The sequence below is a fragment of the Eleginops maclovinus genome, chromosome 13, assembly GCF_036324505.1.
Source record: "Eleginops maclovinus isolate JMC-PN-2008 ecotype Puerto Natales chromosome 13, JC_Emac_rtc_rv5, whole genome shotgun sequence".
Lineage (NCBI taxonomy): Eukaryota > Metazoa > Chordata > Actinopteri > Perciformes > Eleginopidae > Eleginops > Eleginops maclovinus.
The window spans coordinates 13528416-13553016 of NC_086361.1; the positions used below are offsets into that span (position 1 = coordinate 13528416).

At 41.5% G+C, this 24601-nt stretch overlaps 1 protein-coding gene across 2 annotated transcripts in view; it reads right to left on the bottom strand.

The window, feature by feature from the left end:
- Positions 1 to 287: 287 nt before the first annotated feature.
- The window catches only part of pard6gb (par-6 family cell polarity regulator gamma b), a 30104-nt gene continuing 5790 nt past the window's right edge, over positions 288 to 24601 (bottom strand). For both annotated transcript variants that reach the window (XM_063898861.1, XM_063898860.1), the window contains one exon: positions 288 to 1905. In XM_063898861.1, the coding sequence (XP_063754931.1) occupies positions 818 to 1905 (1088 nt within the window). In that variant the 3' untranslated portion in view covers positions 288 to 817. The remainder of the gene's footprint in view (positions 1906 to 24601) is intronic.

Genomic DNA, 24601 nt, shown 5'->3' on the forward strand with positions numbered 1-24601 from the left:
AGTCGTCTGTTAGAATAACAAGCAACTTTCAACCTTTGGACTCAAGTATTTTTGGCCTTTACTTCTTTTCATTATATAGACATGAGTATTTGCAGTCTTAAAATACTATTATCAAATGGAAATAGTTTTACTGTTGCATCTCCAAAAATAAAACATTATATACATTTGTACTAGTTTGCTGGTAGTGGCTATTCAAGAGAGATTATATATGGAGGAATCAGTGACAATTAAATGACACTATGTAAAGCATGAGAACCATAAATATAACTGTTGAAACAAACATCACATTTGATCAGACTTAGAATAATTTATTGGAACAGAAACAAGGATTTGATCACAATCATCAATGCATAAAAGAACTATAAAAAAATCATAATCTAAACAGCACTTATCAGAATATAAGAAATATAGATTTACTCTTTAAAAACATCCATAAGCAACCCCATGTTGGTCCCAGTAATAAGAATGAAAAGGATCTCAATAAAAGATATTAGGCTGTAGGCACATTCAGAACTCTACTATACAGTGGACTCGCCTAAAAACAGTTATTTGTTCTGATGCTTCTGACACACATACGTACAAATGTTTTGATGTAAGACAAAGACAACTTTTAAAAAATACAGGAAATATATACAATACATTTTCCTTGTTTCCTGGCAAGTAACATCCAATTATCAATTATGTCGTAAAAACAAACAGAAGTTACAAAATGAGTATCCGATAAAACACACTCATGCTCATATTTTTCCGGCCTGGTGTTCCAGTTTAAGTCTCTGAGCAGTTGGGATGTTTCTGTCTGTGTGTTTATTTATAAGTATTATAGGGTAATGACGGTGCCGTCCTCCTCCACTCCGCCCCTGGGCAGTGCGAGACTGTGTCGTGGGTCTGTTTTCAGGGAGCTGAGTATTTTGTGCAGGCTGCCGTTGCTGTGGCGGAGGGCTGGGTTGCTGCTGTGATGCACAGGCTGTATTTGGTGGTGACGGAGCTGGGCCTGCTGGTGCGGGTTGTGGTGAAGGCTCAGGTCTCTGTGGAGCTGGTAGCTGAGGCTGCTTTGGTGGTGGAGGTTATGGTGGTGGTGCTGCGACCCTCCGTTGAGGCTTGGCTGCGAGTGGAAGGAGGCAGTTGAGACCACTGATGAAGGACGTGTGGGGGGGCTCGGAGGTGCCGCTGGGCCCAAAGCTGTCGTTGGTGTCTGCTGATGTGAGCGAGACACGCTGGACGCCAGCGAAGCATTGGACCTTTGAGACGGCCTTTTGATGCTGTTCTCAATGACAATATCCGTCTCTTCATCACTCTCCAGGTCGTCCTGGTACCCATGTGCTCCAGAGGAAATCAACCCCGCTGAGGCCACTGACAAACTCGGGTAACCGGTTGATCCACTGCTGTCTGACGACTGGCCTGAACTCCCCGAGATCCTGCTGCTGCGAACCACATTATTCCGCTGGTTCACCGGCTTGACTGTAACAATCAGGTTGTGGCTGTTGGCGATCATCATATCTGTTACCTGATCTAAGGACTTTCCCGTCACCTCAATGCCGTTCACCTCCAGCACCTCGTCATTGACCGCCAGCAGCCCGGTGCTCTCCGCTAACCCTCCGGGCACCAGCCGAGATATGAAGATGCCGGGGACTTTCTCGAGCCCGTGTGGAGTCACCCGGACGCTGGTTCCATCTCTGATGTAAAAGCCCAGGGGTTTGTCCGAGCCGTGGCGATACAGTCGGACACGCCGGTGAGACTCAGGTAGGATGTCCACATCAATGATGGAGGACACGGGCCGGAAGTCCTGCGGCATGCCAATGCGGATGTGTGGTCGCTTGCGGTTGATGTCATTGTTGCGCAGTGCAACCACTGCTTTCTTCCTACGGGTTAAAGTGTTGGTACCATAGTTGGCATAGTCGATTTCTTCTGTAAGACATAAAGGAGAGACAGAACAGGTACAATGTGAGGGTTCATTTTTGGTAATCTGCAGGCAACACACAATAAACACAATTAATTATTTGTCCCCAATTGTTAAGACATCAAGGAAAACGACAAACATTACACCACAAAAAAATTGAGAGAGCAGGATCTGTGAAGTTTCCATCCTCAAACTACTAAACCTGATCATGAGTCTTTAAATTCATCTTTAAATCCAATCACCAGCCTTACAAATTGAACAACTTTCAAAATCAATCTATGCACAGGAGTGTGCAAACATAAAAGCCTGACAAAGACCTGCTATAAATGTAAACAGATTGTAAATCCATTGTGCAAAATTAACATTTTTATAACTGAAGCTCTAATCCTGGCCAGAGTGCTTGCTGGTTTATTCTACAACTGAATTAAGAATAAAGCAAATACTTTACAAAGAGTCCGACCTAGTATCGATGAAAGATTAAAATGTGGGCGACTCGATTCACATACAGCTAATACTGGGACTTTTTCCTTCTCTCTCAGTGTGCATGTTCGTATAAAACGCTGAGTGTGCAGAGCATTCCTCTCTGTGCTGACAGAGGTGATCCACCCTTCTGCTACCAGGCAGCAGCTGTAGGGATACTCACAGTGCATTTTTCTACACAGGCACATGCATGTACTGTCCTCAGAACAAACATGGAACACAAAAGATACAAAAAGTCCACATTCATTCACCACCTCAAATAGTAAGACACCACAAAGGATACAAAAGACTCTCTGGTTTCCAACCATAGATTTAGAGCAATCAATAAAACAACAAAACCCTCACAGAGGACTGGCTTCGTCACAACAATATAGCCACTGCCAAACATGTACTTGTTTTAGATAAAATAAGGAAAGCAGGATTGAGGCTCTGCAAAACACTGAGGTGAAAAACAAAGAAGCATGAAAGTATGAATTGATGTATTGTTCTGATAAAACACAGTGTGAGAAATGATACACAATGTGGCCCCAGATGGAAAAAAAGAATAACTTGTTTGCTCTGTAATCTCTTCTTCTCAGACAGACAGGAAATCTGGACACAGCAAAGCCTGATGTGACAGGAAGTGAAGCTCCCCAGGCGGGATCATCGGCTCCTGCATTTCCATGGCAACAGCCGTGATGAGTCATCCTTGCCCTACTGTTTTGGACACCTGCTTTCTAAAATTGTTATGGTTGAGCAATACATTTTTGGCGCTGTGTTCAAAGTACAATGTGGAAGGAGTGAAAACTGAAACAAATGTGGAGTCTCTGAGCAGAGCCAACTGGCCAGTCCACCCCTCTGCCTCAGAGCAGCCTGGGACACCAGCCATACAATTCCCTACCTATGCAAAGCTGACTCATCATTAATACACATTTTCTTCCTCCATTTGCTTCTCTAGAGCTGAATGTTGACTAAGCAGCATGATTTACTACAGCTTCAGAAATACAAAGAGAAAATAGTTTGAAATCTGGTGCAAACTGCCCTCACCATCAGGAGTGAAGAAGCAGCTTTTGTGGGTGTGACGAACCACTCTACACATGGGGAATTGGTATTGATTAAAGTGGGGAAAATAAGAGTGATAAATGAGTGTTAGAGACATTGTTGATTGACGTCTTTTGGCACGGCATGAAATTATGCCTTTAAGTGCTCACAGACTGGAGTTTAACTGCCTAGCCCAAACTATGTTTAGACAAATACAGTAAAGGTTTTATCTTATCAACTTTCCATGCTTTTAAATGAACCTTTTTTTCTGCTCCTGAATATCAAACTACAAGTGGATTGTATTCTTAGTTTTCTGGGCATGTCATGGCAGAAGCTGATTTGATTAAACCCAGATAAAGTATGTGCTACAGGCCTGGAATTTCTGCCACAAGTGCAAGTCTCCCTGATGAGAACCATATACGAGGGATCCGCTGCAGAGTCTCATTATAGGTCTATGGTGCAACACCCTGCTCGCTCCACACCCTCACTTCAGACTTAAACCACACAGCACACCACATCACCGGTACATCTAGTAGGACAGATGAGCATTCAGTCAGAAATCCTAAGTGTACAACTATAATTATGCTTTCTCTTTGTAATGTCTCACAGCTGCTCAGCAAAATCCCATAAGTACACGTAATTTGTTTAAAGAAACTTACAGATACAAAGACGTGGTGTGTTTGACACATCCCGGGGTAATAGTTGAGGAGGAACGATTGAAGTAAAGCTAAGCAGGGGTTACATCTGATAACACTGATCACAATTCACTGGGAGAGCTTCATTTGACAAGAGTCTGTGTCTAAATTCTGTCCCACTGGTGTCCATTATTTTATTATGTAAGCCACAACAATAAAAGATCAAAACACACATCGGTCATCCTTATTTGTTTACAATAATAAAACCAGCAAGTCAAAAAGGGAAGCATAACGAGCAGAAAAGTACCACAAGCCCGGTGTGACCAACTGAAAGGATCACACAGTTGTCGGCTGTGTTTAGTTAGTGGTTTACCCAACTAAAAAGTAAATGAAGGTATCACACTTCAGGTTCCCAGCTGCATACAAAAAATGTCACATTGTTCCTGGAAGAATGAGCAAAGGAAGTATAAGTAAGGAAGTCATAAACTACAACAACATGTAGGTGAGCCAGGTACACTGCAAGTTCAAATGCTCACATGCAGCAAACCCTGAAGTCAATTTATGTTTCAGAAAATCAAAAACACCACATTTGAACCCTCTATGAAGATTGAAGAAAAAAAATGTATTAAAATCCAACTAAAGTCCATCAACAGAAAATGATCTCCATCTATTTTGTTGATTGATCATCATGGATTCAAAAAAAATGAACAATGAAACAAATTCTGTGTCCCAGCTTGTCAAAAGTGAAAATCAGTTGCTTTGCTTTGTCCTTAATGGCAATAAATGTAATATTTTCTCACCTTGGGCTCTGAAAAATTGTAATGAATAATAATCAGATTGATCGATCATAACAATCACTGTTTGTTGAAGCCCTAAACTGCACTGTGCCTTCCATCACCACCATGACTGCTGCAGTAACTTAACCGGTTGAGTCAAAACACTGCAGCATAATGGGATTGCATAATTTGGAGATGACAAACAAATTCAGATGTCGAGTCATAGGAGCAGACTGTGGCAGCAAAGCCTTTCCATGCCTGTCTGCAGGGTTATTATATTAAGGACTCATCAAACTGAAATGTTTTTTTACTGCAAAGCCAAACATTATATTCTGTTATGGGAATGTTTCATAGTAAACTTGCAAGTGCTTTCACTACCGTACTGTGTAGTTTAAACTAAACGGGATTGCAGTCTAGAATAATGCCAGAAAATGACACTGCTCTTTGAATTACAGGTCAAAAAATACTTTTTAAATAACAGTCCAATCTTGTAAAAGGTCACTGAGTATTTCAAAGAATCTAAGTAAGGATGAAGACACACACACACACACACACACACACACAAACTATGTGAGCACATTCCAGCTGATCACACAAAGGTTATCATTACAACTCTTGACAAACATAATCCCTGCTACACTGAAGCATGATGGGTAAACCAATGTGAACCCGTTCATCAAAGACCATCGGCCAGTGCCAGGCATCTGCAGGCTAAACATCACCTCAGATCAAAGCCCGTCCGAAAAGCTTTAGCTGCTACTCAATATTTCCCAAAAGTCATTCGTCATCAAATGTAATTTACCAATTAGGGTATAAAATTACAATGTATGCACAATCTAAGGACCCCCCGAGCATGAATGCACACTCCAGCTGTTTGCATTTACCCTAAACTTTAGCTTGTTTTAAACTTCAGGGAATTCCACCAGATCTAATACAGCTAATCCCTGTCAGGATAAATGCTGACAGGCATGGAAAACCATTCATTCACTTAAACAACATTTAACATCTGTCGTAAAGAGCATCAGTAAGGGTAATACGAGAGCTCTGACACAGCTGGGTGGATAAAGAAAGAAGGTCAAAATCTGACAGTGGAATTTTTTTAAAACTCGCCATGTTTTTCGGCAGAGCAAACAGTAACTTTGTCGTTCAATACTGGCATGGATTAATCCTAAAAGGAGTTTACCTTAAGAACACGGGTGCTAAAAACCATATGATGCTTAAATTCCCACACAATGTCAGGGGAGAGAGGTCAGAGGTGGAAAGACGGCTTCTGGGTGTCTCCTACATTCTGCTGACGTGTGTGGCCGTGTGCATGAGTCTGCATGTGACACTCGAGGAATGTGTTGGAAAGTGTGGTTGGGGAATGGAGATATCTCTAAACAGGTTGAAGATCTGCATGACTTCTCAAGACAAGCATTGGCTGCTTTTAACCGAAAGCATCTGACTATTTAAAGCTTGTATTGATTCTGTTTGAGTAATAGGACCCATCACTGGCATATTGGTGCTTTATAGGAATTAACTGATAATGTTAACTCAAAATATTTAGGTGTAATACAGCCTTTAAGGGGGAAAAAGACCAATTAGCAGCCAACTTTGCATCTGGCTCTCAGTAACCACCGCTTGACGGCCTCATGCTGTTCCTGGAAAAAGAGGGAAAATAGCCTTTGTTCCACAGCAGCCCACCTCTAGTTAACCAAAGCTGTGAAGAGAAGGCCCTTTAAAGTCCTACTGCTTTTCCACCATCTCCCATTAAAGACAGGAATCTAAAGAGTTTTATGATAAGCCATGAGGGCCTCTGCGCACACTTGTTCCTGGCAGGTCTCCTTACACTCCCTCCCTCCTGACTCGACTGTAAACAGAGACTGAAGAGAAGATGGAAATGAACCGAAAGAAAAACAGACTTTTATTTTGACAAAGGGTTTCAAATTCTTCTCATGCTTTGGCTGTGCATTAAGTAGCGCGTAACATACAAATGGAATGAGGAAATTAAAACAACAGGGACATTGTGTGATGAGTATTTTTAAATGCTGCTCTGTAAAAGGACCGATGTAAAGCCATTAGCTCCTGACTTTTCACAAGTGAGTCACAACATGACTTTCATGTTTTTAGTTCCACTCAGAGGTAAAGCAATCACCAACAGAAGTTCAGACTAATAATATGTGAGGAGGTGTTGGGGCCAGCCTCATGTGTGATATTTCACACAGGGCTTTGTGAAAGTTGGCACGCTATGTTGACTACTTTTGTGTGTTGGAACTGGTGACTGAATTTATAATAGGTTCTCATGATTTCCCAGTGTTATGTGTACAGTAATAGCATGTGTAAATTCAGTCCCTGCGTGTAACGGCGTATGAACATGTTCATCTATATGAATGGAAATCTTTGTGCTTGGTGGGCAGTAAATGTAGTACATGCTGTATCCTTTTTTATAAAAAGCTCCCATTTTCTGCTCTGATCGTCTGAGTTACGTCAGAGAACAACAACAACCACAACTAAAACTAAACTTTATCAATGGAAAGCCTTTTATGTGCATTGTTATGTGCATATGAGACTTGGGGTAAAGGCGACAACATCAACAACTTAGCATGTGACCCCCTGGTAATGATATTTTGACTCGCTGAGCAACTTACGAACACAAGATCCTTTCAGACTGCTTCAAAGACCCAACTACAACATGCCAGGAAGACTGCATTGCTTTATACCACTGCTTTATAGAGGTTATAGAGGTACTATAGGCACTGTGGACAGAGCCAGGGTAGCTTTTTCCATAACTGCTTGCCTGCTGTTGTGTCTTCTTTTTGTCTGTATAGATGTGAGAGTTGCATCTAGCAGCAAGATTGCAGATTGTGACCAACTGAAAACTGGTCTTGCCTTTATAAGCGGTGGTATTAAGGTAGCTTAAAAACAAGAAAGGCGTTATCTAAAGCCAGTGTCTGGTTTGTCCTTTTAAGGCTACCATAAAACATGACACTGCTACATGGCAAACACTGTGATTATTAGTTTCAGGTGAATATACAGTCATTACAACAAAGTTATGAATGTTATATTGCATTTACATCTACCCAAATAAATGAATAATTGAAAAAGACATTGGATTATCAGAAAACAGGGCTGTTCTAAATGAAAAGTTGACATTTTTGGAAATACAACTTTTTTTTTAATACAGTACAGCCACGATATATTAGCTCACTTCTATATGATAGACTACAGCCCATGACTTGAGATTATCCAGATACAGTTCATCTATGCAAGTGACATTCCTGCACCCCAACAACCCCCCAGCCCTCATCATGGTTTTCAACCAAGCGTGACAAAGTGCTTAGTGACAGGAGAGAGAGGAGGGGGGAGATGAGGCACACTGAGAGAATGGCGAATAGTGCTAGACCCTGCTGCCTTTTGCATTAGGTCACTGGATGCTGTGGCAGTGGGCTTCAGTACACACACACACACACACACACACACACACACACACACACACACACACACACACACACACACACACACACACACACACACACACACACACACACACACACACACACACACACACACACACACACACACACACACACACACACACACACACACACACACACACACACACACACACACACACACACACACACACACTCCCTCCCTCCCTCCCTCCCTCCCTCCCTCCCTCCCTCCCTCCCTCCCTCCCTCCCTCCCTCCCTCCCTCCCTCCCTCCCTCCCTCCCTCCCTTTTTGAAACCACCAGGAAATGGCATGAAGTAGAACGGGATGAAACAGCACATGACAGAGCAAAGCCAAAACGAGTCAGTCCAGTACAATTCAGTGCAGTATGCTTGTTTGTCCACTGAAACGTCCCCCACTTATACCCTAATTTGCATTTATTTTTTTGCATTAGAAAAGATAGATTTAATGAAATACAGAGCGCATGATAGCGTGGGTTTTCATGACACTCCAGTGCATTCCTTTACCATTTAAATGATGCAGAAAAAACTAAAACTAGCATGACGCCTCTAACGTTTGAGTTTCCAGGTCAAGTTTCCATTTGTGTCAGTATAAAGTGAACAACGGAGCCATTTCCAATGAGACATACACATATAAGTATGAGGAATGAACCAAAACAATCACTATTCTTGGATGTTTCTCCTCTTCCCCCGTTGGAGACGGCCGGGAAGTCTATCTGTGTGTTTAGGGGCTGAAGCTGCCAAGACTTTCAGCTAACACTAACATGGAAAAAGATTCCAGACAGAATGAAGAAGAACTTTTTTTATAACATGAAAACATATTTTACATTCTTGCAGCGGTGGTTGAGGCAGGGCCTGGGTGGAATTTGGAGAAGCTCGATAAACGTACGTGGTTATTATGGACAGCTGCACTGAACTTACTGGAAGTTTATGTGATCATGTGCATGCTGTGTTATGCTAGGTCATAGAAAATATGAGGCAGTGGTAGAAAATAATTCATACATTTCATTTTGAGGGTCTTTGTGTTTTAATATTTCTTTGCTAGTTCCTTCTTCATTGGCTGCTGACAGTTAAACTTAATGCTTTGCTTATGTAACAGAAAAATAAAACAAAAACATGTAAAACGAAGCCATTCTGCATCATGAGTACTTTAATGTTCATACACTTACTTTGGATTGGGTTGCCTACTTTATTTTTGTAACTTTATTCCACTTTAATATATTTTTGAATGCAGGACTCTTAGGTATAAGTATATAGTCACATTGTGGTATTACTACTTTTAAGTAAAGGATATTCTGCATACACACAAGCATGAGTTGCATCACTTTATGCAAACTCCTTAAATATTCTCTATCCTAAAAAGAGATGGCAGAAAAAAGAGCTTTGAATCTGGATTGTCATGCTACAAGAACAGACTTCACAGAAACACAATCCTCTGAATGTGCACATGGATTGCTTCATGCTTTCTGCAGATAAAATAAGCTGAAAAAAAAGAGGGATTAGATAAAACAAACAACCGTCAAGTGAAAGTAAAGCCAAACTGTCTGCAAGAGAATAAGCAAAACACAAGTTTTCGTCCCGATAAAAACAAAGCTCTTAGACTTCTGCATGCACATATATGCTGGGTAGCACTTAGCACGCACCCCCTCCATTCCTTCACTCTCTGCACTCATTTCACTACCGCAGCACACAGAGGCCGGGCTGCACATCTGGGACACGTTAAATGGAGCTGCCCTGTCTGCTCCGCTCTGGCTAGGCCTGTGTGGTTGGTTGGGGTGGGGAGGGAGTCACAGGTTTAAGATTCGCTGCAGGTATCACCCACCCCCATCACACACACACACACACACACACACACACACACTGCTAAAACACACGCAAATGTGGGGCCAAATCACAAGGAATAGAGGTTAAGACCAAGAAGGTATTTTAAGAGAGGGGAGTGTGAGAGTGCGTGTGCGTACATAAGGAGATTAACCTGTGTCTGTGTGTGTGTGTGTGGGGGTGGGGGTGACGTGTAGCAGAGGAAGGGAGGGAGGAACATCAAAGATCAAAGAAGGAGGAAGAGGAGAGCGATGAAGTAGACAGGTCTTGCATTCCTCCAACCTTTCAAAAGGAACAATCTCAACTCCGTCAAGTGTTGCCCCCCTTAAGAGAAAAAAGTGCTGTTGGGGGGGGGGGGGGGCTTCACTAACTTTCCTGCCTCCTCTTTCGCTTTCTCTATAACCAACTACTGCTTCTGGTTTTAATCTGCTGATCATATGCATGTTTCCAACCAAGAAAACACATGCTGTTGATTTTAGCTGCACAAAGTCTCCACCGCCATCTGGCCCACAGGTACCGCCCGAGCCTTCACTGCTTACTAACTCATGTGAAGGTATAAATAATACGTGTCAGTGTGGAGAACACAACTTAATGGAAATCTTAAGACTTTTTACCCTATAGAAAAGATAGACTGGGATATACACTGTGGACAAAGTGAAGACAATGAAGACATTAAAAACATACTCCTGTAATCATGTTATAAATAATATATTTTACAAGTATTTTGGCTGAGAAGGGATCGGGGGAAATAGATTTTGGCAATGCTACCATGACACAAGGTTCAGCAGCAGACTTGTGTTGTTGCCACCTGTCTGGCCTTCTGTTTGTGTGAGAGTCCACATGAGTGTGTGTGAGTGAGTGAGAGAGAGAGAGAGAGAGAGGGACACACATCTGAATGAGTCTACAATATGAGAAAACACGAGATACAGTTATCTGACATCTAATCTTTGAATTTATATTCCCCTTTCCTAAAGCCTGACAGAGAACTAACATAGTAATTCCAGTATTAACTCTTTTAATCTCCAGCACTCAATACCAAAACACAAGCTAAGTAGCCATCAGCCTCTTTGACCATCAAATAATGTTTAATGACCCCCCCAAGGCAGAAAAGGTTTTCTCTCAATTGCATTTGCTTCACATTTTCTAATGAATAACACCATGTTTATGAGTTCTTTGACAGTATTATCCATGTGGGCTCACTTCATCAGGAGTGTGGAAAAAAGGGAATATGGTTCATTTGCAAGAGCCTGGCAAGATGGTTTGATAATTAAGAACATGAATAAACTCAACCAGCATGTGTTAAAATTGTTCATGTGAGTAAAATAGGGGCAAACATGTTTGGAAAATTGCAATGAGCGAGAGCTAAAAATAATAAACCCACATTAAGAGAGAATGCAGTGGTTGCAGTGAATGAGTGTGTTGACTGAAAAACTTCCTCTTACGTATAAACCAACAGAATTTAACTAAACCACTGAGGCTTATAATAACAACACATCCTTGTTGGTTTATTTAGCTAACATGGGGAATTTTTTGGAAGCACAATATAGGAACGGATCTGGCTATTCACCAGGTCATCTTTTTGTCTGGATTGTGTACCTTAACAATACATGTATACTAATGGCAAGAGGCCTCCCCGGAACTGAAATGATTACATCTGCTCCAACATTTAATGGGTTCTTTGTTGGCCCATGCTACACACACTTCCAAAAAAATCTAAGAAAATTAGCCTGTCGTTTTTCTTGTAATCCTGCTGAAACACAAACAAACTGAACAATAAAACAAACCTCCTTTACTTCAAAGCTAATGAGACCCAGGTCAGATCTAATTTTTTCAAAGTCACATATAAACTCAGAAAGATCTGTACTACTGTTCCAGTTTGTACCCTCCGACTTCATCCGCCTCCAGCTATTGGCGCTGACCTGAGTTCAAGTCTGTGTTTTATCTTTATTGGCTGCAGGTGACACACAACAAGCAGACTATCGGAGGATTACAGGCTGTCTGGCTCTTGCACTGCCTCTAACATATTAAGTGTGGACACCAAAACATTTGAGGATGTGACATGTAAGAAGACAGGTAAGGAAAAGAGACAACCAAGAAGTGAAAACACATGCATACTTGAAAATTGCCTAATTTCCTTCTGTCAACAGGTGGAAAAAGTGGAATTCCATAATACAGCCCCGGAGCTATATTTTATTTGTGGGAAACTACAGCCTTGAGGGAAATCGAGAAACTGAGAAAGTGCGAGATCCTCTGTCTCACAGAATACGTCTTGCTGAGAAGATCTTACATCAACCCACAGGAAAATAGATCCTCTGTTATGAGGCATCCCCTAGAGACACTAATCTCATTCACACTGTGGGCAAGAAAAATAATCCATCACAGTGCTACTCGATTTATAAGTGGCCAGAAAAAATGTTATCTCCAAAGCTGAATGAGATCATTTTTTTTATCCTTATCTAAGCAGACACACACACACACACACACACACACACACACACACACACACACACACACACACACACACACACACACACACACACACACACACACACACACACACACACACACACACACACACACACACACACACACACACACACACACACACACACACACACACACACACACACACACACACACACACACACACACACACACACACACACACACACACACACACACACACACACACACACACACACCTCTATGAAGAAGCTCTGGCAGAAATGTGTGTCCTTTATGGTGCAACAAATCACTATTATGGTATTGGCTGAATATGGACTTCATGTCCACTTTTGTTGTTGAACCATTGTTAATTCTTTGAAGGGGATTCAGCATGAGCTTACCACCGGTATGTGGTTGATTCTGCCATTAACGCAAGCACCCGTTGACCTTTATTCAGTCATGAACATGGTTCAATGAAAAGCCCCTTCCTGGCCTCCAGGTGAGGCCCCCATTCCCCGGCTGTGATTGGGTAAATGCACTGCAAGCTTGGACAGGCCTCCCATACTCCCCTGCACCTGAAACACCAACACCCTCTCTTACACAACAAAACAGAACACTTCCTGTGTGTGGTGACACATATCCTTGGTTCTTCCTGCTCCATGCTTTGCTCCACTGACTCCATTTTGTTTTACTTCATCCAGTCTCTGCAGCCAAATCACTTATCTCTCTTCTTCTCTGACACACACACACACACACACACACACACACACACACACACACACACACACACACACACACACACACACACACACACACACACACACACACACACACACACACACACACACACACACACACACACACACACACACACACACACACACACACACACACACACACACACACACAGAGAGAGAGAGAGAGTATTTCCACATGAGCTGTCAGTGTCCATTGTTTTGGCCACTCTCTGGGACACAATTCATATCAGGACAAGAGTCAGGGCTCATTCCTCCCCTCCTCCATTCTTTTCCTTCCTCTCCCATCCTGAACTGCTGAGTTGGCCTGATTTAACCACCGTCTCATGGCCCACTTGTCTGCAGAAAGGGGGGCAGGTGGGTGGGAGAGGGGGCAGCATCTTCTCACGGTGTGTCCGTCTATTGCTGCCAGACATCTGTGAGTCAGTTCAGGAGCTCATAAGATGGTACATTATAGAAAAGGGCCAGGCTCTGGGGTTCAATCTTAGTTCGTGAAACTTAATTGAAGTTGAATGTTTTCATGCTGAGTGCTCCATTATACAGTCATCCAAAACAGGCTCATTGTCAAGCAAAGCAGAAAGGTCAGCCTTCATGTGACTATAACTAAAAGATATGCAACAGGGGGCATCACTTGACCTTTTTGCAACACCATTAAGACTCATAAGTAGGTTTTGTAGGAACATCTTATAAACTGTTATCAGCAAACTCTTTTGCAACATTTTCTTTAATGTCCAAATGGTGAGCTAACCCTTTACCATCAAATATGTATCACTCAAGTGTATGAAATAGCTGCCTCAGTAAAAACTGCACTTTTTTTGCATCAGTATTCTGATGATTACTAAGAGACAAAGCAAGATATCCCCTCCCAATATCAAGTGAACAAAAGATAATTGCCGAATCAATAACCAAATGGACAAACCATAGACAAGACACGTGCTTTAGATCCTCTTAGTGATTTACTTTGATGTCATATGAGTTTTCAATAGCTTCTTTTGGCTCTGGTGATTTGTGATAGCCAATCATAAATACTTCTGGCTCCATTCTAGCCAATCAAATCACACCAGTGTGTGTTATGGCCAAACAATTGCCAGTCTGGGGAGGGTGCATGACAGCTTGTCTCTTTGTTTTAGCCTCATGACCTATATAAGGCTCTCAGCCTTTTAGCCAGATCTAATTGTTCCTTTAACTCTTTGATCACCCACCCAAACCAAATACAGTCAAACTAGTCAACATACATCGAATGTGCTATAATGCACAAGCTCTAACTCCAAAACACAAACCTCTTTTTTGTCAGTATAGTATGGCCACAAGGGGATACCAGAGGAGTAAACATCCCTAAAGAAACAGCCTACTCCCTTTCAGCAGATTGGATCAGACTATCTCAAGGAAAAACACAGTCCAACATATACTAAAATGTGACACATATCCATGCCTTTGAATGCTAAAGGCACATGTTTTCAGTATGGAAATGCAGCATTGTATGTAATCATGTTTGTTACACACATGTAGTTCGTGCCCAGCTTGACTATTTTTTACCCTGCCCAAGTTAAGGGAAAACTGGGAATCGAAAAGGTCCCTATGACCAAAAAGAAAACACAAAAAAAACAACAACACCACCACCACCACATACAGGTACACTAGTGTCCACAGGCTAAATGACACAAGAGTCCATACTGTGCACTTTTACTCAGCCCATATAGCCATGTTAGCACAGGCTTTCATGTTCAGTGGATTTAGTTCAGTAAGTTTTTTGCCTGTAGGGCTGTGAACTTCTGACCAGGGTCATCAAATGGTAAAAATAAATAACATCACATGCTACCCAGTCAAGAACATCTGATCAGTTTCACTTGATGAGAAGTGTATGTGTTGGCAATGTACTGAACTTATAGCGGCCATGTGAATCAGCACCACACACACCAACGTTGTCAGTGGTGCGCATGTTTGCTGCGGGTGAGTTTTCGAGAAGCAAACTCAGTCCCTCCTTTGTAATTATGGACACCCAAAATAACCCTTTGCAGAGGCAATGCTAGGTTGCTGTTGTGTTAGCCATCATGTTTTTCTCATGGCTCAGCTTGCTTAGGCAAGAGTTTTATGTTGTCTTTCAGGCCAGTAACTAAATTAGCTGTAGCTCTTCTAATAAGAAGATAACAAGGATGGTCCTTCAAAGATTAACTTCCACTAATAATTCACCACTGAAAGAGGTCGAAAATATCACAGGATATCAAACTGTATCCGAGCTCAGATTTAGTGGGTAATTTGTGAAAGATTACACAAGATTAGATGTGCGTGAGTCGCAATCATACTCTTTTCAACCAATCTACATGCTTTGATAATGGTAGACAAACTTGGATTTCCTCAAAGGACACAAATCCTTTGCTCAAGCATGCACTTGAGTCCATTACATTTGTATGTGTGAATTTGTGTGAGTTTCTCAGTGCTACACACAAAGAGCAAGCCTGGCCTTGTCCTCCAGTGGCAGAGCTATAATTAAGGAGGAACTGCAGTGAGCAGTCTCGCAGCGAGCCATCTCTGCTCAAAACCAGCAACTCCTCCCTCCAAAACCCACTGACATCCACCAAGCGCCCATATTCTCTTCTCCCTCTAACCCCAAACCTTCGCCCTCTTCTCTCATTTTGCTCATGCAATGGCTCTAAACTAGGCCTGGGAATTTTCCACTGCACACTGCTATCCAACTGCTCTCTAGTGTCCATTTCCTGTTTAAGGGGGAATCCACATTGATATACATCATTTACCTGTGAAAAATGCATTTCTCCATTTCCTCTATGAATCACTTCAAGTAAAAATGTGTAAAATGTTCCAGCATGGACAGACAGATTTTTTGCTTGAGTCAGATGCAAACATTGATACTACTCTTATGTCTTTAAGGTAAAATTATGAAGCTAGTGCAAAGGAACAGTTTTTAGCAATAACACTTGAAACAGGGGGGAAACAGCTAGCCTACTCTTCATGTAATAAAAATCAACCAACCTCCTTTAAGCTAATATATTATCATGTTAGTTTAATGTACAAAAACAAACCGGGCTAGCAATTAACTGTTTCAAGTTGTTATGCTAAGCTACAGTAGGCTAACAGGCTAATGAGAGAAGTATCAATCTTCCTATCCAACTGTTTGCAAGATAATTATAATGTCTCTGTCCGTATTTTTGGTAAATTGCAATTAGTAGAAACACAATGTAAAGTCCCATAGTACTTCCATCTCACAATTTTAGAAAAATCCCATTGTATCAAGGAAACAGATGTGAATTACTGGTTATTTGCATCCAGTTAAGATATTCCCTTCAGTAACATGTGACAGGATCTCATTTCACTTTCAAGCCATAGACCAAGAGAAAGAAATAAAGCATGGAGGTATTTCCAGCTTGTTTTTCTCTCTTTGAAGGTTCATGCTGCCGAGGAGTGGCCTGGTGGTAGTGGCTTAGGAAGTTGTTTGTTTGTCCCTGAAGGACCAGCTATATTCATCACATGTAGCATACAATTTCCTAAAGGCGCTATCTCTAGATGAAAGATTAGACCAATGTCAACTGATCCACTGAGTTTTTGAGAATCAGAGCAGTCTTAACATACAATCTATGGAGGTGTGAAAGCGTTTCTGAATTTCATAGCAGCTTTGTTTGTAGTTCATCTTACCAATATGAAAAGCTGCAAATAGACTGCATCCTTCAGCAAATGTGCTTGTCAAACATTTTAGCCGTTTTGTTATAAGAAAAGATTTTCTATGTATCCAACAATTTTCCAAACAGTTCATGAACATGCAAAACCAAAAAGGAAACTTGTTGACTCTAGGTTAGAATAATGTCTATATACATCCATGAAATGCTTTTTAGACAGGGCCCACCGATGATGGAAGGAGTGTCCCTACACAGACACTCCTGCCCCACAATGTCTGGAAACTTCTTGTGGGGGAGCGGGGACGTAGTTCAAAGCAGGGTCGTAAACCAAAATGAAAGCAGGGACTTTGGAAACACAAACACCAATATGGTTCTGCCAAACACAACAGTCCTTACAAGTTTAATCAAAACACAGGACCTCCCCTCCTACGGCTCAACAACAGAGAGAAGGGTTGAAGATGTACGTCAGCTGTGATGCAAACACGTGCGGTCCGAAAGCAATCATGTGTGCATCTTGTACTTTGTTATAATAAGCGCTAATTACTTATGTGGTGCAATTTAGATAAAATTACTAAAATTAATTGTTTTCTTGAGTGTGCGTGCATGCCCGAGTCTCACTGCATGTTAAGTAAGGGTCTGGATTTATGTTTATCCCTTATTGTGTCAGCTGACATGATTCACAGCATCATCCGTGGCTTTACAGTCAGGGGCACAAAGAGAGGCAGCTCCCCATCGAGCGTGACTGTTGCTTCTCTGTCCTGCTCCTGGCAGGCACCAGGCATCTCCATCACACTATAACTATAGCTGGCATTGTCTGAAGACATGCAGAGAAAAGGCCACACAGGTTTTATTGAAGAGCCCACACACACTACCCAACAGGTTTTACGGTACTAAACATTTTCCCAGTAGAGACACAGATTTATTTGGTATGGCACAGAGATGCACTGTGACACACACTGGCAAAAAGCTAGGGAAGATTTCCGACACTGACGAGGCCTTGAACACCTCACTTGCCTTAGATGAGGCATTTCGAAAGCAGTGCATTTTCCCATGCTGCTGGCCTCTGAATGTGACCCAGATGTGTCATCAAAGTATCTTTTTAAAGCTTACACAAAGCTCTAATAAAAAGGCTTTTGTCTCTATACATAGCATTTGCTTGTGGCATCTATGCCTACATTAGTTTTCCCTCTTTTCCAGAATATTCCTGATTCTGGTGGCTTAGATTGCAACACATGGATAACAGCCAGACCACAGCATGGAGGTGGACACAACCTGCCCAGTCCTCCCTCCGTCCTCCCTACTTGTCCGTCTTTCTTGCTGTCAGACTGACTCCCCACTGTCTGCAGTGGTTTTTCTCCCCCTCTGCTTTATAACATTGAGTCATGCCTGAGCTCTAATGCGAGAAGAAGTAGGATCGGTCTAAGCAGCCATCTAAAACAGCATTTTAGATAGTCGACAAAGATGATCAGACAGATAAGTTGAACTGTTGTATTGGTGTCCTATCCTGACAGGAATTTCACATTTTCTCCACTAAGGAAGGGGGAAAACAAAACAGGATGGAGATGAAACAAAGAACAAAAACGCACAAGAAAATGGGAGAAGGGAAAGATGAGCTGTAACTGACAGCTGCTGTTTTCTTGTCCTTAAGGGGCAGTCTACCAGCTCCTTCCTGCCTGAGGCACAGCCTCTCAAGCGCAAAGACTAGAGATAGTGGCAGCAACAACAACAGAACACACTCAGACTCATGCTCAATGGCTCTGATGTTCTGGTAAGGGAGTCACAAAAGCAAACCGAGGCAATGCCATAAGGCAGTGACTTTACATGACGAAAATAGTTCTGCTGGAATGAGGAAAAGGATGCTTTCTACCTGTCATGGTATTTGATTGTCTGGCTGGCATGCAAGTGTATTATCTACTGAACAGTACACATAAAAACAAAAGAGAAAAGAGGACAATATAGAAGAAAAAAAAATCTGCATTTTGGCATGAATACATTTTGAATCATCTACACGTAACAACAGATCAATTATAATCCAGTGTCGGAGGAATAAATCAGCTTTGAGAGTTTGGACTGCAGGATAAAGAGACAAAGATAATTACTGAGGTGGATCTTCCTCTTTTGGGCACAGATCAAATGTTCTGGGGTCAAAGCTTCAACATACAGCTACCATGACTGAGCACTGGCATGTTGACACATCTGCTGCACAATCTCTTCTACTGAACAGGGCATGTGGACAAAAGTACACACACACGTTCCCATAAGCCCTTTGGCCCTGGTGTGAAAGAGGACAGATGTGCTGACAGGGTCCCTGCAGTCATACAGACAAGAGTGGGAACACTACACAGGCTGTGGCTCTAAAATGTATGATAGCAGCTTCATAGGTTTATCAAATATGTTATAAGAATTATAGATCCTTTAATCTGATATTGTTACTGAAACTGACCCTTAAAGCAAGATGAGCATTTAATGGGCGACATGTCTGTTCTATTCTTTTATTCGAGGAAATAAGTTATTATAAAAATGAAGCAAAACCAAAACCAAAATAAACATCCTCTCTTTTAAAACAGGGACTGCAGCCAGTTCAGGGAATTTGATTTTGGCTATGATAGCAGAGTTCCTGTTTCAAATGAACCCTTTTTCAATATTCTGCCTTTTGTTATGACTTTGAACAATCACATTCAATGCAAAACTGCTTAAACATTGACATATGTTGAGTTTACCTGATGGTTGACCGCTGCTCATAGTGACTCCACAGTGGGAAAGGTCAGGTCAGGTCGGTTAAAGTAAAGCTAATCATTCATAAACAGAAGCCTTCAAAAAAATACTTATATGATGATTCAGATTTTTCTGTGACCATATTGTGCAAAGTTGTCTTGTCCTTAGTAGAAAGGAAAACTGTCGTTTTCTTCTCAGGATGGTGACTAATACAACCTTTTAACTCAACCAATTTCAACAGGCTGCATACTGTTTTCCTCTTGTACTCCCTTAATAGTTTATGGTAAATTACACCTTTATATTCACTGCCTGCCAGACTTTGTTCTGCTTATAACACACAAAAAGAAAAAGAGCCAAGTGTGGAAGTCAGCAGAGTGCCGACAGTCAGGGCAGCCATAGAAATATTACCAGCGTTTCTTTGATCTCCATGCAACTGTGCTGTCCAAGTTGTTGAGAAACAGCACTGGTCTGGGAGTCAGCATCAACTGGCATAGCTGTTGTTTTATTAGGGCCTTTTTTTATTTGTGCTTCAGCGCCACGTCTCTATTGAGATTGGCTGATGTTGATACTTGGCCCTCTAGTTTTCACAGGTGTGGAGAACAGTTGAGATGAGTTGTAAGTTAATGCCACTCAGCATGAAAGATATGAAGTCACACAGACTCGACCTTGGCCTACATCGCCTGCTCTATTTATTTAAACTTTTACCCTTTAGCCAAACAGGGGTTTCTTGTCTTTGTTTAAGTTTAGTCTGTGAGCAGGCCACTGGCACAATCTACAAAAACAACTCCATTCCCCCACTAAAATTGAGCTGTGTTTGGATAGGATCAAGTAGTTTTTGTAGACCATTAGCACAATTACAGATACAATTCAAATTGACCTTAATGCACATATCCTTATTTCAACTCTACCTGCTTTCCATCAGGATTACTGTGTGGGAAAATAGAAGCAATGCATCAACGCCTGTTATAATCTGTCAAAGGCTGGCAGCTACAAAAGCATCAAGTACATTGACAACCTACAGGTCATACTATACTTCAACACTAGATTCGTGGGAATAGATATGAAGGTAATCTGTCTAAAGTTTTAGGGATCATAAACGTCCTGTTTTTGATCTTTAAAAAGTAAAAGACGCTGGTGAAATGTGGAAACTCATGAGCTATTGGGTCGGTTTCCTGTACCAAGTTATCTTTGCCTAGTATAAATAAGCAGGCAGTGTTCCCTCTCTCTTATCTACATCCTAATTTGCATCACTTTGCACAAGAGGCAGAATATGAATGAACAGTTAGTACTTTCACAAGTTTCCCTAGATAAAGCCACCATAAACCTTTGACAAAATATCAGACTACCACGCAGAGTCAATTCAACTTGAACCAGAAATCTAAAAGCTGAGTCAACATGAAGGCATTGAAGGAAAAATAGCCTATATTTTATTCCGTAAGAACATGTATAAACTGTCTTCCAGCGCAGAACTGTCCATGTGATTGTGACCCCGATCTAACATCCATCATCAGTTGAGCACACATGACTGAGCCACTACAATCACACGCCCACACTAGACACAGAGTCCACCTCCACATCCAGATCGCGCTCCTTCACTCCTATTTGCTCACAAATCTTTTGAGGCGTCTCATTTCTTCCCATCAGTTGCTCGTCCCCTCCCCCCATACTGATTGTGCCTGCATGAGAAATGTAGAAGTGTCCCAGTACAAAACTTCCCTCTGTGAAGTGACTCCCCTCCCCCATCCGTCTACAAACTAGTATTTTTCACTGCAGGTTTTGACATTGTTGGCTCCCCAGATAACCTTCTGTAGAGCTTGAAACAAAAGCAGCAAAGGTTAGAGAATGATACAATAGACTCCATTTGATATTTTACTGTAAAATGATCAAATCTAATTAATTTTTTTACGTCATCTTTATGTGACACGCAGACTGCCTTTTTACTTATTGTATAAACGATTAAAAAAAGAAGGCACCTTTCTACTTATCCAACAATACATACATTTGTGTTTTAAATGAAGTACAACCCGCCAAAGTGAAATATATCCAAATTGAGAAAAGGTCAATATTTTGGAAGCTGCAAATAGTATTCCTTTGAAAGGATCACCTCTTAAGATGAAATAGCTCTTTGACAAATTGAAAAAATACTCTATGGCTACGGAGTAATTGAGAAACAAAGACCTACGTTAATTTTTAAAAAACAAAAACAAGTTATTCTAATTCCTTAAGAGGGATTGTTGCAGTTACAATCTTGAGGTTTTCCTTCAACAACAACCAAATATGTGAAACTACAACATTGTCATTGACTTTACTATGTTTTAAATATCAGTGAACTTCCTGGTTTAAATGTCATAACCTGCCCTCCAATAATCCATACTCAAAGGCTATTTTGTATTGTTTGGAATAAACCACAAAGTGTAAGCTTCTGTTCTGTAAGTGAAGTCATTTTTAAACAAACATCCATCACTGCCTGCAGGGAGTAACAGGTATTATCAGCAGGATTGTTGCACAACTGCAGCACATGCTCAAGTGATTCCAGCAACAATGCCGATCTAAGCCCAGAATGAGGGTGTCAGGTAGATAAAAGAGACCCACACACGTTGAAAGCTATTGTTACTTGGACAAATGTAAACACACGGCCAGTCTGAAACTGAAACTTGTCTGTTGTCGGTATGAAGAGTTTAAAGTTTAAAAGCGAGTCTTTTGTTCCCATTTCGCATTTACTGTTCCTTTTAACTTTCTCCTTCACTTCCTTTTTGGGGCCCGACACCTCTCCTAGATTTCCCATCACTGTATTACCCCCCTTTGCTCTCATTGTGTTTCATTTATAACTTATATGAATGCCATTTAAAGTCATTGTTGTACAATGTACCCATCAACTTGTGTGGAAAATGATTTTAAAAGAAATAAAATGCATGTTCAACACATTGCAACAACTTTTAAAATGAACTGTAATACTACTTTTTTGCCTTTTCAAAAAGGACATAAAGAGACACATATAAACTTTGTGGGATTAGCTGTCTGGGAGCAGCTCAATTAAATGTGTTTTTAGCCTTCTCCCACTCATAAGCATTTGAAAGATCAGCCCAGTTGAAGTTACTAAACACAATGTCCCTTCTTTGACTAAGTGTGAGTCACAGTTTTCCTGCATCTGGGGTGGTCTGCTGAGCGGGACGGAGAAGATTCATGGTGACACCACCACTGACCTGTGCTAACAGGCTGGTACTGACTGATTCAGTCACTATCTCACCCACACTTTCTCGTACATTTAACATACTGGGTGCGGGGCAGCTCTTCTGAGACATGAGGTACTCACAGTAAAACACACTCCTCTTTGTCTGGCGACTAACAATAGACTTAAGATGCTCAGACCACTGCAGCAGCATCAGTCACAACAGTGCAAATTCCCCTAAACCACATCACCATGTCATGTTTACACCGCAACAACACAACAAAACTACAGCGCAAGAGCTTCGTCCTTCACCAAGGGTCAGCTGCAATATGCTTTATGGCATTTTTGTATTAGGTACTTCAGAGAATAGCAGAAAGGGAAAACTGTCACATAAAACTAATTTGACAAATGTAAAGATTACCTGGTACACTATCATTTCAAGGGAAGTGACACTGCAACTGGATGTTTAGGATCGGTTGAAATCCCATAGTAAACATAAGTGGCAGACTACTTGCATCTATGCGTATGAACCTCACGACTTAATTTAACATGACATAACAATATTATAAATCATGTCAAAATGTATAGTCTGCAAACATAACATATATTAATTCGTTGAGTTTATAAAAAGTTAGACAATTACCAATCAAACTTAAAGTTCTACATTTGAAATCTCTACTGTACAATGACTTAATTCAGCTGCAGCCATTTAAGCTCTAAAGATAGAGAATCACACAATGGAGCAGTCTGGTGGGGCCTCTCGAAGATCTGAACCCTATTAGTTGTTGGAAATCTGCAGCAAGATAATTCACCGCGCAGTGGCTTGCTTTTGTATTTGAATCACTGGACGACAATTTAAACAATACCCTGGAGTGTACATAACCGAGGGAGGGACATTCCAGGAAGGATTGAGGTATGAATACATGTGAATGGTGATAGATTCATTTCTATGCTCGCTGGATGGCTGGCAGGCAGTCAAGGCCCACTCCAGACTCGGGATCAATGAGAGGGAGATGGCGAGAGAGTAGGACTGGTTCCCATTCAGGGTACCGTGGTGCTGTGTTTGAACAAATACACACTCACATACACACACATACACACACACACACACACGGAGGGATCTCAGTAAGGAGTCTCTCTTTTCATGCAGATCTTTTGTCTCTCAGTAATGTCTGGTATGCTGGGATACAGGCTTTGCTCAATGACCTGATTTCTATTGGGCTGCCAAGGCACCGGCCTGCATATATATGTGTGTGTGTGTGTGTGTGTGTGTGTGTGTGTGTGTGTTCATCTGCCTGCAAGCCCTTCCTCTGGATAAGACAGAGGACTTAGCCAGGCAGACAGATACAGACTGAGAAAGATCCAGCCAATAAGAGGGCAGAGGGCAGAACACACACACAAACACACAAACACACACACACACACACACACACACACACACACACACACACACACACACACACACACACACACACACACACACACACACAGACACAGACACACACACACAGACACACACACACACACGAAGTAAACAAAAAGGCCTTGAGTTCCCAGAGTGGGAGGAGAGGCATAATTGGATGAGGAAATATTCTGTGGGGAAATTTGATTCGAGTCAGCACAATAATTGCAGCCCATTGCAATAGATTATTGTTTTATAGGTTTACCAGTTCCAGGATATTTCGAAAACCAATACATGACATGTGAATTTAAACAAACCAAAACCAGTTTTAAGAGACAAAGTTGGAGAAAAAGTTATTGCCTTTTAATGTCTCTGTAAACTTGATTTCTGTTGTGTTACTGATTCA